The sequence below is a fragment of the Hemitrygon akajei genome, chromosome 25, assembly GCF_048418815.1.
Source record: "Hemitrygon akajei chromosome 25, sHemAka1.3, whole genome shotgun sequence".
Lineage (NCBI taxonomy): Eukaryota > Metazoa > Chordata > Chondrichthyes > Myliobatiformes > Dasyatidae > Hemitrygon > Hemitrygon akajei.
Window position 1 is genome coordinate 22,801,203 of NC_133148.1, and position 11,747 is coordinate 22,812,949.

The 11,747-nt window shown below is 46.4% G+C and overlaps 1 protein-coding gene across 1 annotated transcript in view; it reads right to left on the reverse strand.

Moving 5' to 3' along the window:
* The window catches only part of LOC140716438 (uncharacterized), a 28,438-nt gene extending 16,691 nt beyond the window's left edge, over nt 1–11,747 (reverse strand). Inside the window, exons 1-2 of the mRNA XM_073029174.1 lie at nt 11,708–11,747; nt 6,059–7,876 (exon numbers count right to left, since the gene is read on the reverse strand). Of these exons, the coding sequence (XP_072885275.1) occupies nt 6,059–6,748 (690 nt within the window). The 5' untranslated portion in view covers nt 6,749–7,876; nt 11,708–11,747. The remainder of the gene's footprint in view (nt 1–6,058; nt 7,877–11,707) is intronic.

Consider the following 11,747-nt stretch of genomic DNA (forward strand, 5'->3'; position numbering starts at 1 on the left):
TGAACTTGCTGGAGTGGCTGCAGATGCTGACTCCGTAATTTCACACCAGAGCAGTTGAACAGTTGCTCTCTCTCTGTTGTGAACTCACTTCTGTGTCAGTAGGTGGAATGATGGAGTGAATGTCTTCTCAAAGTCTGAACAAGTGAACAATCTGTCACCAGGGTGAATTTTCTGATGGCAGATATAGTGAATCCCCCGCACAGCCAATGTAGTGACACTTTTCCAGTGGTTGATTGGAACAGCCCAGCAGTGTGAGAGACAGCCATTTTGAAGCACTGAAAATGACTCCTGACTTAGAATAGAGCAGGAAAAAAGGAGCTGAACAGCCCATGACATTCCCTTTGACCCAGAACCCCTAGGAATGAGGAATCTCTGGGACAAAACTCCAATAGCCAGATCACACAGCAGTCTCCCACAAGCAATATACTCATTGTCAAGAGGCACTGCGTGGGTCAACAGTCAAAGTCAACATGAAGTTTTTCTCAATGAGCTTCAAATGTTGTTACTCTGCCACAACCCCTCCCCTGATACCTTGCAGCTCATCATTGCCCAGACCCCATACCCTCTCCGTCTCTGGTTTCTGAACACGTTCTGTAGAACATCCAAGTAATGATACCCCTTCCCGCTTTCAGACTTCAGAGGACAGCCGAGTATCGTAACAACCCAGCTTGTGTGAGAAGCAGCCCTTTGGAAGCAGTGAAAATGTTCACAACATCCCTCTGGTTTCCCTCTCTCTCACTGTCAACTCTCCTCTCCCATCAGTTTCCTTCTTCTGCAGCCCTTTACATTCCCACTTATCACCCCCCCCATCTTCTCACTTCACCCTCCTCCTGCACCCACCAAACCTCTCCTCACTCAGTCCCACCTATCACCCGTACTCCTCCTCCTCCCACCATCCTCTTATTCCAGCTTCTTCCCACTTCCTTTCCAGCCCAGATGAAAGGCCTTGGCCCTTTGTTACTTTAAATAAGACGGTACAACAGGGCAGAATTAGGCCATTTGGCCCATGGAGTCTGCTCCACCATTCTGTCACGGATAATTTATTATCACTCTCAACCCCATTCCCCCGCCTTATCCCTATAACCTCTGTCACCCTTACTAAACAAATATACCCAATGACTGGGACTGCCCAATCGTCTGTGGCAATGAATTCCATAGATTCACCAGTCTCGAGCTAAAGAAATATCCCCTCATCTCTGTTCTAAAGCGATGTCCACCTATTCAGAAGCTGTGCCTTCTGGTCCTGGACTCCCCCATTATAGGAAACTTCCTTTACACATCCACTTCATCCAGCCCTTTCAAATTTCAATAGGTTTCAATGAGGTCTCCCCTCATTCTTCTGCAAACCTCATTTCCAGAAAAGTTGGGATATTTTCCAAAATGCAATAAAAACAAAAATCTGTGATATGTTAATTCACGTGAACCTTTATTTAACTGACAAAAGTACAAAGATTTTCAATAGTTTTACTGACCAACTTAATTGTATTTTGTAAATATACACAAATTTAGAATTTGACGGCTGCAACACACTCAACAAAAGTTGGGACAGAGGCATGTTTACCATTGTGTTACATCACCTTTCCTTTTAATAACACTTTTTAATCATTTTGGAACTGAGGATACTAATAGTAGTAGATCTGCAAATGGAAATTTTCTCCATTCTTGCTTGATATAAGACTTCAGCTGCTCAACAGCCCGTGGTCTCCATTGTCTGATTCTCCTCTTCATGATGCGCCATACATTTTCAATAGGAGATAGATCTGGACTGGCAGCAGGCCAGTCAAGCACACGCACTCTGTGTCTACAAAGCCACGCTGTTGTAGCCCGTGCAGAATGTGGTCTGGCATTGTCCTGCTGAAATAAGCATGGACGTCCCGGGAAGAGACGTCGCCTTGATGGCAACATATGTCTCTCTAAAATCCTAATATACACCTCAGAGTCAATGGTACGTACCTTCACATACATGCAACTCACCCATGCCGTGGGCACTGACACACCCCCATACCATCACAGATGCTGGCTTTTGCACCTTTCGCTGATAACAATCAGGATGGTCGTTTTCATCTTTGGCACGGAGAACTCAATGCCCGTTTTTTCCGAAAACTAGCTGAAATGTGGACTCATCTGACCACAGCACACGGTTCCACGGTCTTTCAGTCCATCTGAGGTGAGCTCAGGCCCAGAGAACTCATCGGCGTTTCTGCATAGGGTTGATGTATGGCTTCCTCCTTGCGTAATACAGTTTCAAGTGGCATTTCTGGATGCAGCGACGGACTGTGTTAAGTGACAATGGTTTTCCGAAGTACTCCCGAGCCCAGGTGGCTATAATTGTCACAGTAGCATGACGGTTTCTTAGGCAGTGCCGCCTGAGGGCTCTATTCTTTGTACTTTTGTCAGTTAAGTAAAGGTTCACGTGAATTAACATATCACAGATTTTTGTTTTTATTGCATTTTAGAAAATATCCCAACTTTTCTGGAAATGGGGTTTGTAAATTCCAACGAGTACAGGCCCTGTGGCATCAAACACTCCTCATACATTCACCCTTTCATTCCTGGAATCACTCTCGTGAAGCTCCTCTGGATGCTGCCAGCAGATCTTTTCTCAAACAAGGGGCTCAGGACTGCTCACAATACTCCAAATGCAGTCTGAGCAAAGCCTCAGCAATACATCCTTGCCGTTATACTCCATACCTCTTGAAATGAATGCTAATACGGCATTTGTCTTCCTTACCATGGAATCAACCTGCAGGTTAACTTCAGGGATTCATGCAGGACTCTCAAGTCCTTGCATCACTGATTTTTCAATTTTCTCCCTGCTGGAAATTAGTCTACACGTTTATTCCTTCTACCGAGGTGCATGACCATGCACTTCCCTACATTATATTCCATTTACAGGCCAGTCTGAAAAACCTCACTAAGCAACTACCATCAAAAGATCACTTGCAATACCAAAGGAAACAATACACTGCACCATTGCTACACCACCATCAAGAATGCCTACCGAGCTATTCCACACCCTCACTTCGGGAAGTCTGATCTCCTGGCTGTACTTCTACTCCCTGAGTACAGGCAGAGACTGAAGACTACAGCACAAGCAGTGAGGACCAAGAAGGTACGGACAGGGGAAGCACAGGAACGTACAGGACTGCTTTGAATCTGTAGACTGGACTGTTTCTGGGATTCATCTTCGAACCTGGATGAGTATGCTGCAGTTGTTACCAACTTCATTAAAACCTGTGTGGATGAGTGTGTGCCTACAAAGACTTACTGTACATTCCCAAACCAAAAGCCGTGGCTGAACCAGGAGGTACATCATCTGCTGAAGGATAGATCTGTGGCATTCAAGTCTGGCGACCCAGGCCTGTACCAGAAAACCAGGTATGATTTGCGGAGGGCTATTTCAAGGGTGAAGAGACAATTTTGAACAAGGTTGGAGATGACATCGGATGCACGACAACTCTGGCAGGGTTTGCAAGACATTACTTCCTACAAAGCGAAACCCAATAGCATGAATGGCAGCGATGCTTCACCACCAGATGAACTCAACGCCTTCTCTGCCCACTTTGAAAGGGAGAACACAACTAGCTGTAAAGATCCCTGCTGCATCTCATGACCCTGTGATCTCTGTCTCAGAGGCCGATGTTAGGCTGTCTTTAAAGAGGGTGAACCCTCGCAAGGCAGAAGGTCCCGATGGAGTACCTGGTAAGGCTTTGAAAACCTGTGCCAACCAACTAGCGGGAGTATTCATGGACATTTTCAACCTCTCACTGCTACGGGTGGAAGCTTTCACTTGCTTCAAAAAGGCAACAAGTGCCTAAGAAGAATAATGTGAGCTGCATTAATGACTATCACCCGGTAGCACTCACATCGACAGTGATGAAATGCTTTGAGAGGTTGGTCTTGACGAGACTGAACACCAGCCTCAGCAAGGACCTGGCCCCATTGCAATTTGCCTATCGCCACAGTAGGTCAATGGCAGATGCAATCTCAATGGCTCTCTACATGGCTTTAGACCACCTGGACAACACTAACACCAACTTCAGGATGTGGTTCAACGACTATAGCTCAGCATTTAATACCATCATTCCCACGATCCTGATAGAGAAGTTGTACAGCATGGGTCCCTGCACCTCCCTCTGCAATTAGATCCTCGACTTCCTAACCGGAAGACCGCAAACTGTGTGGATTGGTGATAACATATCCTCCTCACTGATGATGAACACTGGCGCACCTCAGGGGTGTGTGATTAGCCCACTGCTCTACTCTCTATATTCACATGACTGTGTGGCTAGGCATAGCTCAAATACCATCTATAAGTTTGCTGACGATACAACCGTTGTTGGTAGAATCTCAGGTGGTGACGAGAGGACGTACAGGAGTGAGATATGCCAACTAGTGGAGTGGTGCCACAGCAACAACCTGGTACTCAACGTCAGTAAGATAAATGAGCTGATTGTGGACTTCAGGAAGGGTAAGACAAAGGAGCACATACCAATCCTCATAGAGGGATCAGAAGTGGAGAGAGTGAGCAGCTTCAGGTTCCTGAGTGTCAAGATCTCTGAGGAGCTAACCTGGTCCCAACATATCGATGTAGTTATAAAGAAGGCAAGACAGCAACTATACTTTACTAGGAGTTTGAAGAGATTTGGCATTCAACAAATACACTCAAAGACTTCTGTATTTGTACCATGGAGAGCATTCTGACAGGCTGCATCACTGTCTGGTACGGAGAGGCTACTGGCACAGGACTGAAAGAAGCTGCAGAAGGTTGTAAATCTAGTCAGCTCCATCTTGGGTACTGGCCTACAAAGTGTCCAGGACATCTTCAGGGAGCGGTGTCTCAGAAAGGCAGCGTCCATTATTAAGGACCTCCAGCACCCAGGACATGCCCTTTTCTCACTGTTACCATCAGGTAGGAGGTACAGAAGCCTGAAGGCACACACTCAGCAATTTAGGAACAGCTTCTTCCCCTCTGCCATCCGACTTCTAAATGGACATTGAATCTTTGGACACTACCACACTTTAAAAAAAAATATACAGTATTTTTGTTTTTGCACGTGTTTAATAAATCTATTCAATATACATAACTGATCTACTTGTTTATTTTTTAATTTTTTTTTTGTGTTGAACTGCTGCTACTAACAAATTTCATGTCAATTGCCGGTGATAATAAACCTGATTCTGATCTGCCACTTCTTTGCCCATTCTCCTTTGTCTAAATCCTTCTGAAAACCTACCCAGTCCTGCAACTATCTTCGCATCATCGGAAAACTTGGCCACAAAGCCTTCAATTCCGCTATCCAAGTTACTGACATTACGTGAATAGACAAGGACCCAACACCAACTCCTGCAGAACACTAGTCTCCGGTAGCAAACCAGAAACGCCCCCTTAATTCCCACTCTTTCTGTTTTTCTGCTTGACCAGCTGTGTTACTGTGTGAGTATCACTCTGGATTTTCAGCATCTGCAGAGTCCCTCGTGTATGATGTTGAAAAGAGCAACGGATAGGGAGGTTAACGACCAATGCCACTCCTCCTCAGCACAGAGGTTTGAGGGATGAAGAACATGTCAGACATTTGGCAGTGAGCTTGTCTTCAGTCCACAGAAAGTCATGCAGGAAATTCAAGGGGAACCTTTTCATCCACAACTGGTGACTATTTGGCACCCATCACCACAGAGAGAGTGAGAGGTGAAAAGCAGGGATGGATTTGGAAGGACATTCGTGGAACAAGAAACAATGGCAGTGATCAGCTTGACTGCTGGGTCCTAACTGTACACTGGGTGTCTTGTAGATTAACTGTACCTGAGACACTGTTTAAAATAGAATTCATTTATTTGTCACAGATCCAGAAAATTAAACTCCATTCCCATTAAATATGAACATCAGCATAGGAAACACCTCCCATCCCAATCACACCGTGCAGACTTGGTTTGAAGAGAGCAGCAGTAATTACAGTCTGACACCAACAGTCACTTTTGAACTTATCTCTGGATTCAGAAACTGTGAGGGTTAAATATCCAGCAGGCTGCTTATTTAAACACTTTCCCGAGTGTGAACTCGGTAGTGCTTCACGAGGTGGGATGACTGAGTGAATCCCTTCCCACATTCAGAGCAGGTGAACGGTCTCTCCCCGGTATGAATTCGCTGGTGCGCCAGAAGGTGAGATGAAAGAGTAAATCCCTTTCCACATTCTGAACAGGTGAACGGCCTCTCCCCAGTGTGAACTCGCTGGTGTATCTGTAAGTGGGATGACCGGGTAAATCGCTTCCCACATTGAGAGCAGGTGAATGGCCTCTCCCCAGTGTGAACTCGCTGGTGTCTCATCAAATGAGTTGACCGAGTGAACCCCTTCCCACATTCAGAGCAGGTGAACGGTCTCTCCCCAGTGTGAATTCGCTGGTGTACTAGAAGCATCGTTGACCGAGTAAATCCCTTCCCACACTCAGTGCAAACAAATGGTCTCTCCCCACTGTGAACATGCTGGTGTGTCAGCAGGTTAGAGGACTGAGTGAATCCCTTCCCACATTCAGAGCAAGTGAACGGTCTCTCCCCAGTGTGAACTCGTTGGTGTACCAGCAAGTTAGACGACTCAGTAAATCCCTTCCCACATTCAGAGCAGGTGAACGGCTTCTCCCTGGTGTGAACACGCTGGTGTGCTAGTAGTTTAGATGGCCGATTAAATCCCTTCCCACATTCAGAGCAGGTGAACGGTTTCTCCCCAGTGTGAACTCGCTGGTGTCTCATCATGTGGGATGAATTAGAGAATCCCTCTCCACACACAAAATGTTAGAACAGTCTCTCTCCCTTGTGAACTCACTGACGTGTCTCCCAGTGGGCTGAGTGAGTGAATTTCTTCCCACAAGGATCAGGTGAATGGCCTCTCACTGGTGTGGATTTTATTTGGAGATACAGCATGGAACAGGCCTCTTCAGCCCAATGAGCTGCTCCATCCAGCAATCCACCTGTTAACCCGGCTTTATCCGGGACAATTTACAATGACCAATTAACCTATTATCCGATCAGTCCTTGGACTGTGAGTGGAAACTAGAGCACCCGGAGGAAATCCATGTGGTCACGGCAAAGACGTACAAACTCCTTGCAGACACAGTCTGAACTGAAATCCAAATGACGACACCCCAATCTGTAACCTTCAGTTTGGATGACAGAATCAATTGCTTCCCTCAGTCAGAACAGGTGAACCGCCTCACTATAGTGTGAACTTCCTGATGTATCTTCAGGCTGGATGATTGAGTATATCCCCTCCCAAAGAACAGATCATTGGCCTCTCCCCAGTGTGAACTCACTGGCTTATCTGCAGGTTGGCTGAGTGAGAGAATTCATTCCCACACTGAGAGCAGGTGAATGATATCTCCCTGCTATCAATTGTCTGGCAATTCACCAAGTCCGATGTTAGTCAGAGTGAATCCCGTGTCAAATCATTGCAGTTGAGGAACTGATCTCTGGTGAACAAATGCTGGTGTGTTCTCAGCACCCTGGTTCCAGGGGATTTCACCGAGTTAAAACAGAATGTTTCCTTTCAGACACAAAACACAGGTCCAGCTGGGATGAGACACATCTCCATCTCCAAGGATCGACAACTGATCTATCGGTGCTACAAAGGAAATATCTGGTCACTCCTTTGATAATTTGAAGATAATTGAAAGCTTTATCTCCTGGTGGGTTCATCCAAATCTCACCCCTACACTGAAAACTTGTTCAGATTCTCCTTGCTGTGAGTGCTGTGCTGTCTTCTCAAGCATCTCCTCCTCTACAGTCAGAGACTGATTGTTTTCAAGTGCTGGTGAGCTGACAAAGACAGCAGAATGGATGTGTTTTTGTTTTCAAGATTCCCAGAGATTCTTTTCCATTTCTAATCTGTAAAAGAGATTTACAAAACTCATCAATGAGTGAAGGACAAATCAGCTCATTTCACTCTCAATGTGAGCTCTAACATTACACTATTACGGCGAGCTTCAGCCCAAGTTGGAAGAAAAACTCCTCATTCTCTAGCTGGGCTCTGTCCAGGAATCCGGACCGGCAAGTAAATTCAAACAACACACACAAAATGCTGGTGGAACACAGCAGGCCAGGCAGCATTTATAAGAAGAAGCACTGTCGACGTTTCGGGCCGAGACCCTTCGTCAGGACTAACTGAAAGGAAAGATAGTAAGAGATTTGAAAGTAGTGGGGGGAGGGAGAAATGCAAAATGATAGGAGAAGACCGGAGGGGGTGGGATGAAGCTAAGAGCTGGAAAGGTGATTGGCGAAAGTGATACAGAGCTGGAGAAGGGAAAGGATCATGGGACAGGAGGCCTCAGGAGAAAGAAAGGGGGGGAGCGCCAGAGGGAGATGGAGAACAGGCAGGGTGATGGGCAGAGAGAGAAAAAAAAACAAACAACTAAATATGTCAGGGATGGGGTAAGAAGGGGGGGAGTGGCATTAGCGAGTAAATTCTCTGTCTTTCCATCTATATCAGAATGGACATGTCTGCCCGTCATCAATCTGTGACTTGGCTCAGTTTGTCTTTCCCAGTTGGTATTATTTCAGGTTCTGGGCACGTCCCACAGAGCTACAAAGAGCACATGATATTACATGGCTGCTCTGGAGACTTTCTAAGCACTCAAACCCTCCTCCCTCACCAGTGTGAGTGCTACAGGTCGCTGGTTACCCCAGACAAAGTTGTCTGATATCAGTCTGTTCCCAGAGAGAATAGGACTAAACATATTCTCGCAGGTAGAAAGATCCAGAAGCAGGAGAGGTAGAAAATTGGTGATTTGCTGAAGAAACAAAATGAATGTAAGGGTTTTGTTTTCTATTCTATTCAGCATTAACTGACATTTTAATTGAATGGAACGGAGAAACACTACCTTGTTTTTAAGACTCAGTCTCAATTAAACAGATTATTTACCAAGAAGGCAACTCGTGTAGGAGCTCCAATGAAAGTCATATATTCCCATTTTAGACTGCTACAGCTGAAAACCACAGCTTCATCAATGGACCATACAGTTAGTAAAATCATTTTAATGTGATTTTAAAAAATCAACTCTAGTCACTGGTGTGGTTCCCCTTTAAGACCGTGGAAGAGAGGAGGTCACTCTGGTTTGAAAGCTCGTTTAAGGAAGTGTGGCTTTTGCCTACCAATACAGACTATCCTGCTAGTAGACGTACAGTATCAGGTAAATAAAACCATAGATAACAGAGCAAGATTGCTATTCTAAAGGTACATTAAAAACTGCTGGTGTTTTTATTTTACATTCAGGACACAGCGATACAGCTCAATGGCTTCACAATTCACTGCCAAGATAGGACTGCTGAGTCTTTCCAAGGCAGCAGAGGTGGAGTATGCTTTATGATCAGCTCTTTGTGACGTGCAGCCCTCCCAGTCCTGCTAATGTAACCTCGAACATCTAGTGATCAAGTGCCCTCCCTTTTAACCAGGCCAGCTTAAAAAAGTCCCTAAATAACTATTACTAACAGATCACTAACCAAGCAACCAACACACTGGACCATTGTTACAGGACCATCAGGAGTGCTTACCACACCATCACACGCCCACACTTTGGAAAGTCTGATCTCCGGGCTGGACTTCTACTCCCTGACTGCAGACGGAGACTGAAGACTGAGGACTGCAGCACCAGTAGTGAGGACCAAGAATGTATGGCACAGGACCGTTTACAGGACTGCTCCGAGTAAGTGGACTGGACTGTGTTCAGGGATTCATCTGCGAGTCTGAGTAAGTACGTCACAGCTGTCACTGACTTCATTAGAACCTGTGTGGATGAGTGTGTGCCTACAAGAACACACTGTGCACTCCAGAATAAAAAGCCACGGATGAACTAGGAGGTGATGCTCAGGGCTAGATCAGCGGCATTGAAATTGGTGACCCAGGACTATACCATACGACCAGATGTGACTTATGGAGGGCTATCTGAAGAGCAAAGGAACAATTCCAAACGAGGTTGGAGGTGGAAATGTATGTACGTCAGCTCTGACAGTGAGGCTTCTCTCCCAGATAAGCTCAATGCCTTTTGTACACACTTTGAATGGGAGAATAAAACTACAGCAATGAGGATCTCTGCAGGACCTGGTGACCCCGTGATCTCTATCTTGGAGGCCAACGTCAGAGCGTCTTTCAAACGGGCGAACCCTTGTACGGTGAGAGGCCCCCGATGGAGTTTCTGGTATGGCTCTGAAAACCTGTGCCAACCAATCAATCTCTCACCCGTTCAGAGATGTTTTCAGTCTCTCACTGCTACAGTCGGAATTTTGTTCAGGGTGCTGACTACAGCTCAGCGTTTATAAAACAATAATTCCCACACCTCTGGGCCTCTGTCTGCAACTGGACCCTCGACTTCCTAACTGGAAGATCTCAATCTGTGTGGATTGGAAATAACATCTCCAACTCAATGACAATCAAAACCTCAGGGACGTGTGTTTCGCCCACTGCTTTTCTCTCTCTACACCCATGACTGTGTGGCTGGGAACAGCTCAAATGCCGTCTATAAATTTCATGATGACACAACTATCATTGGCAGATTTCAGATGGCACCAAGAGGGCGTACAGCAGTGTAATACACCGGCTGGTTGAGTGGTGTCGCAGCAACAACCTCCACTCAACGTCAGGAAGACCAAAGAGCTGATCGTGGACTTCAAAACGGGTAAGATGAGGGAACACACACCAATCCTCAGAAAGGGATCAGAAGTGGAGAGAGTGAGCAGTTTCAAGATCCTGAGTGTCGAGGATCAAACCTGGGCCCAGTATATCAACGCAGCTACAAAGAAGGCAAAAGAGGAGATTTTGTTTGTCACCAAATACATTTGCAAATTTCCACAAATGTACAGTGAAAAGAATTCTAACTGGCTGCATCACCGTCTAGTATGGGAGGGGGAGAAGTTAATATACAAGATTGAAAGAAGCTGCAGACATTGTGAACTCAGTCAGGTCCATCATGGGCACTCGCCTCACCAGCATCCCGGACATCTTCCAGGATCGATGCCTGAACAAGGGAGGCATCTGTCTCTAAGGATCCCCATCACCCACGACATGCCCTCTTCTCATTGCCACCATCAGGAAGGAGCTACAGGAGCCAAATTCAATGATTTAGGAACAGTTTCTTCCCTTCTGCTACCCGGTTTCTGAATGGACGTTGAACCCATGGACCCTACCTCATTACTCTTTTCTTGCACTACATATTAAATGCTTTAACTGTAATTGGCTCTTTTTTATTATTATATATTGCATTGTACTTCTGCCGCAAAGACAACACATTTCACGACATATGCCGGTGATATTAAACCAGAATCTGAACTGGAAACTCTAGTTTTGTTCCGTTCCAGATCCTTGGATTCAGACAGCTGAGGCTCGGCTGTGTCTGGGAGGTGAACCGGCTGCCAGTCCCTCAGCCTGCGGACTGAGGGGAAAGCCTTGGCAGCATCACCCATTGCTGCCTCGATACGAGACATTTTCACGAACCCCAGACCCGTCACGGGCCCCGCGATACGCATGCGCCGCAAGATGGCGTCGGCAGCACCCATCATCAGTAGAAAATTCCCCGGGGTTCGGGTGTGAAGCGTGGAGCTGAGAGAGAGGGGGAAATACGCGGGACCATCCCGGGGTCCGTAGTGTGTCCGGTTCCCGGAGTAACTGTCCCTCAGTCCGGCTGCGGACGCCGGGCTGATGAAAACCCGCCAGAACCCCGCTCCTACCTGCTCCCGATGCTCCAGAGCCGCTTGTCCACTGGGCGCA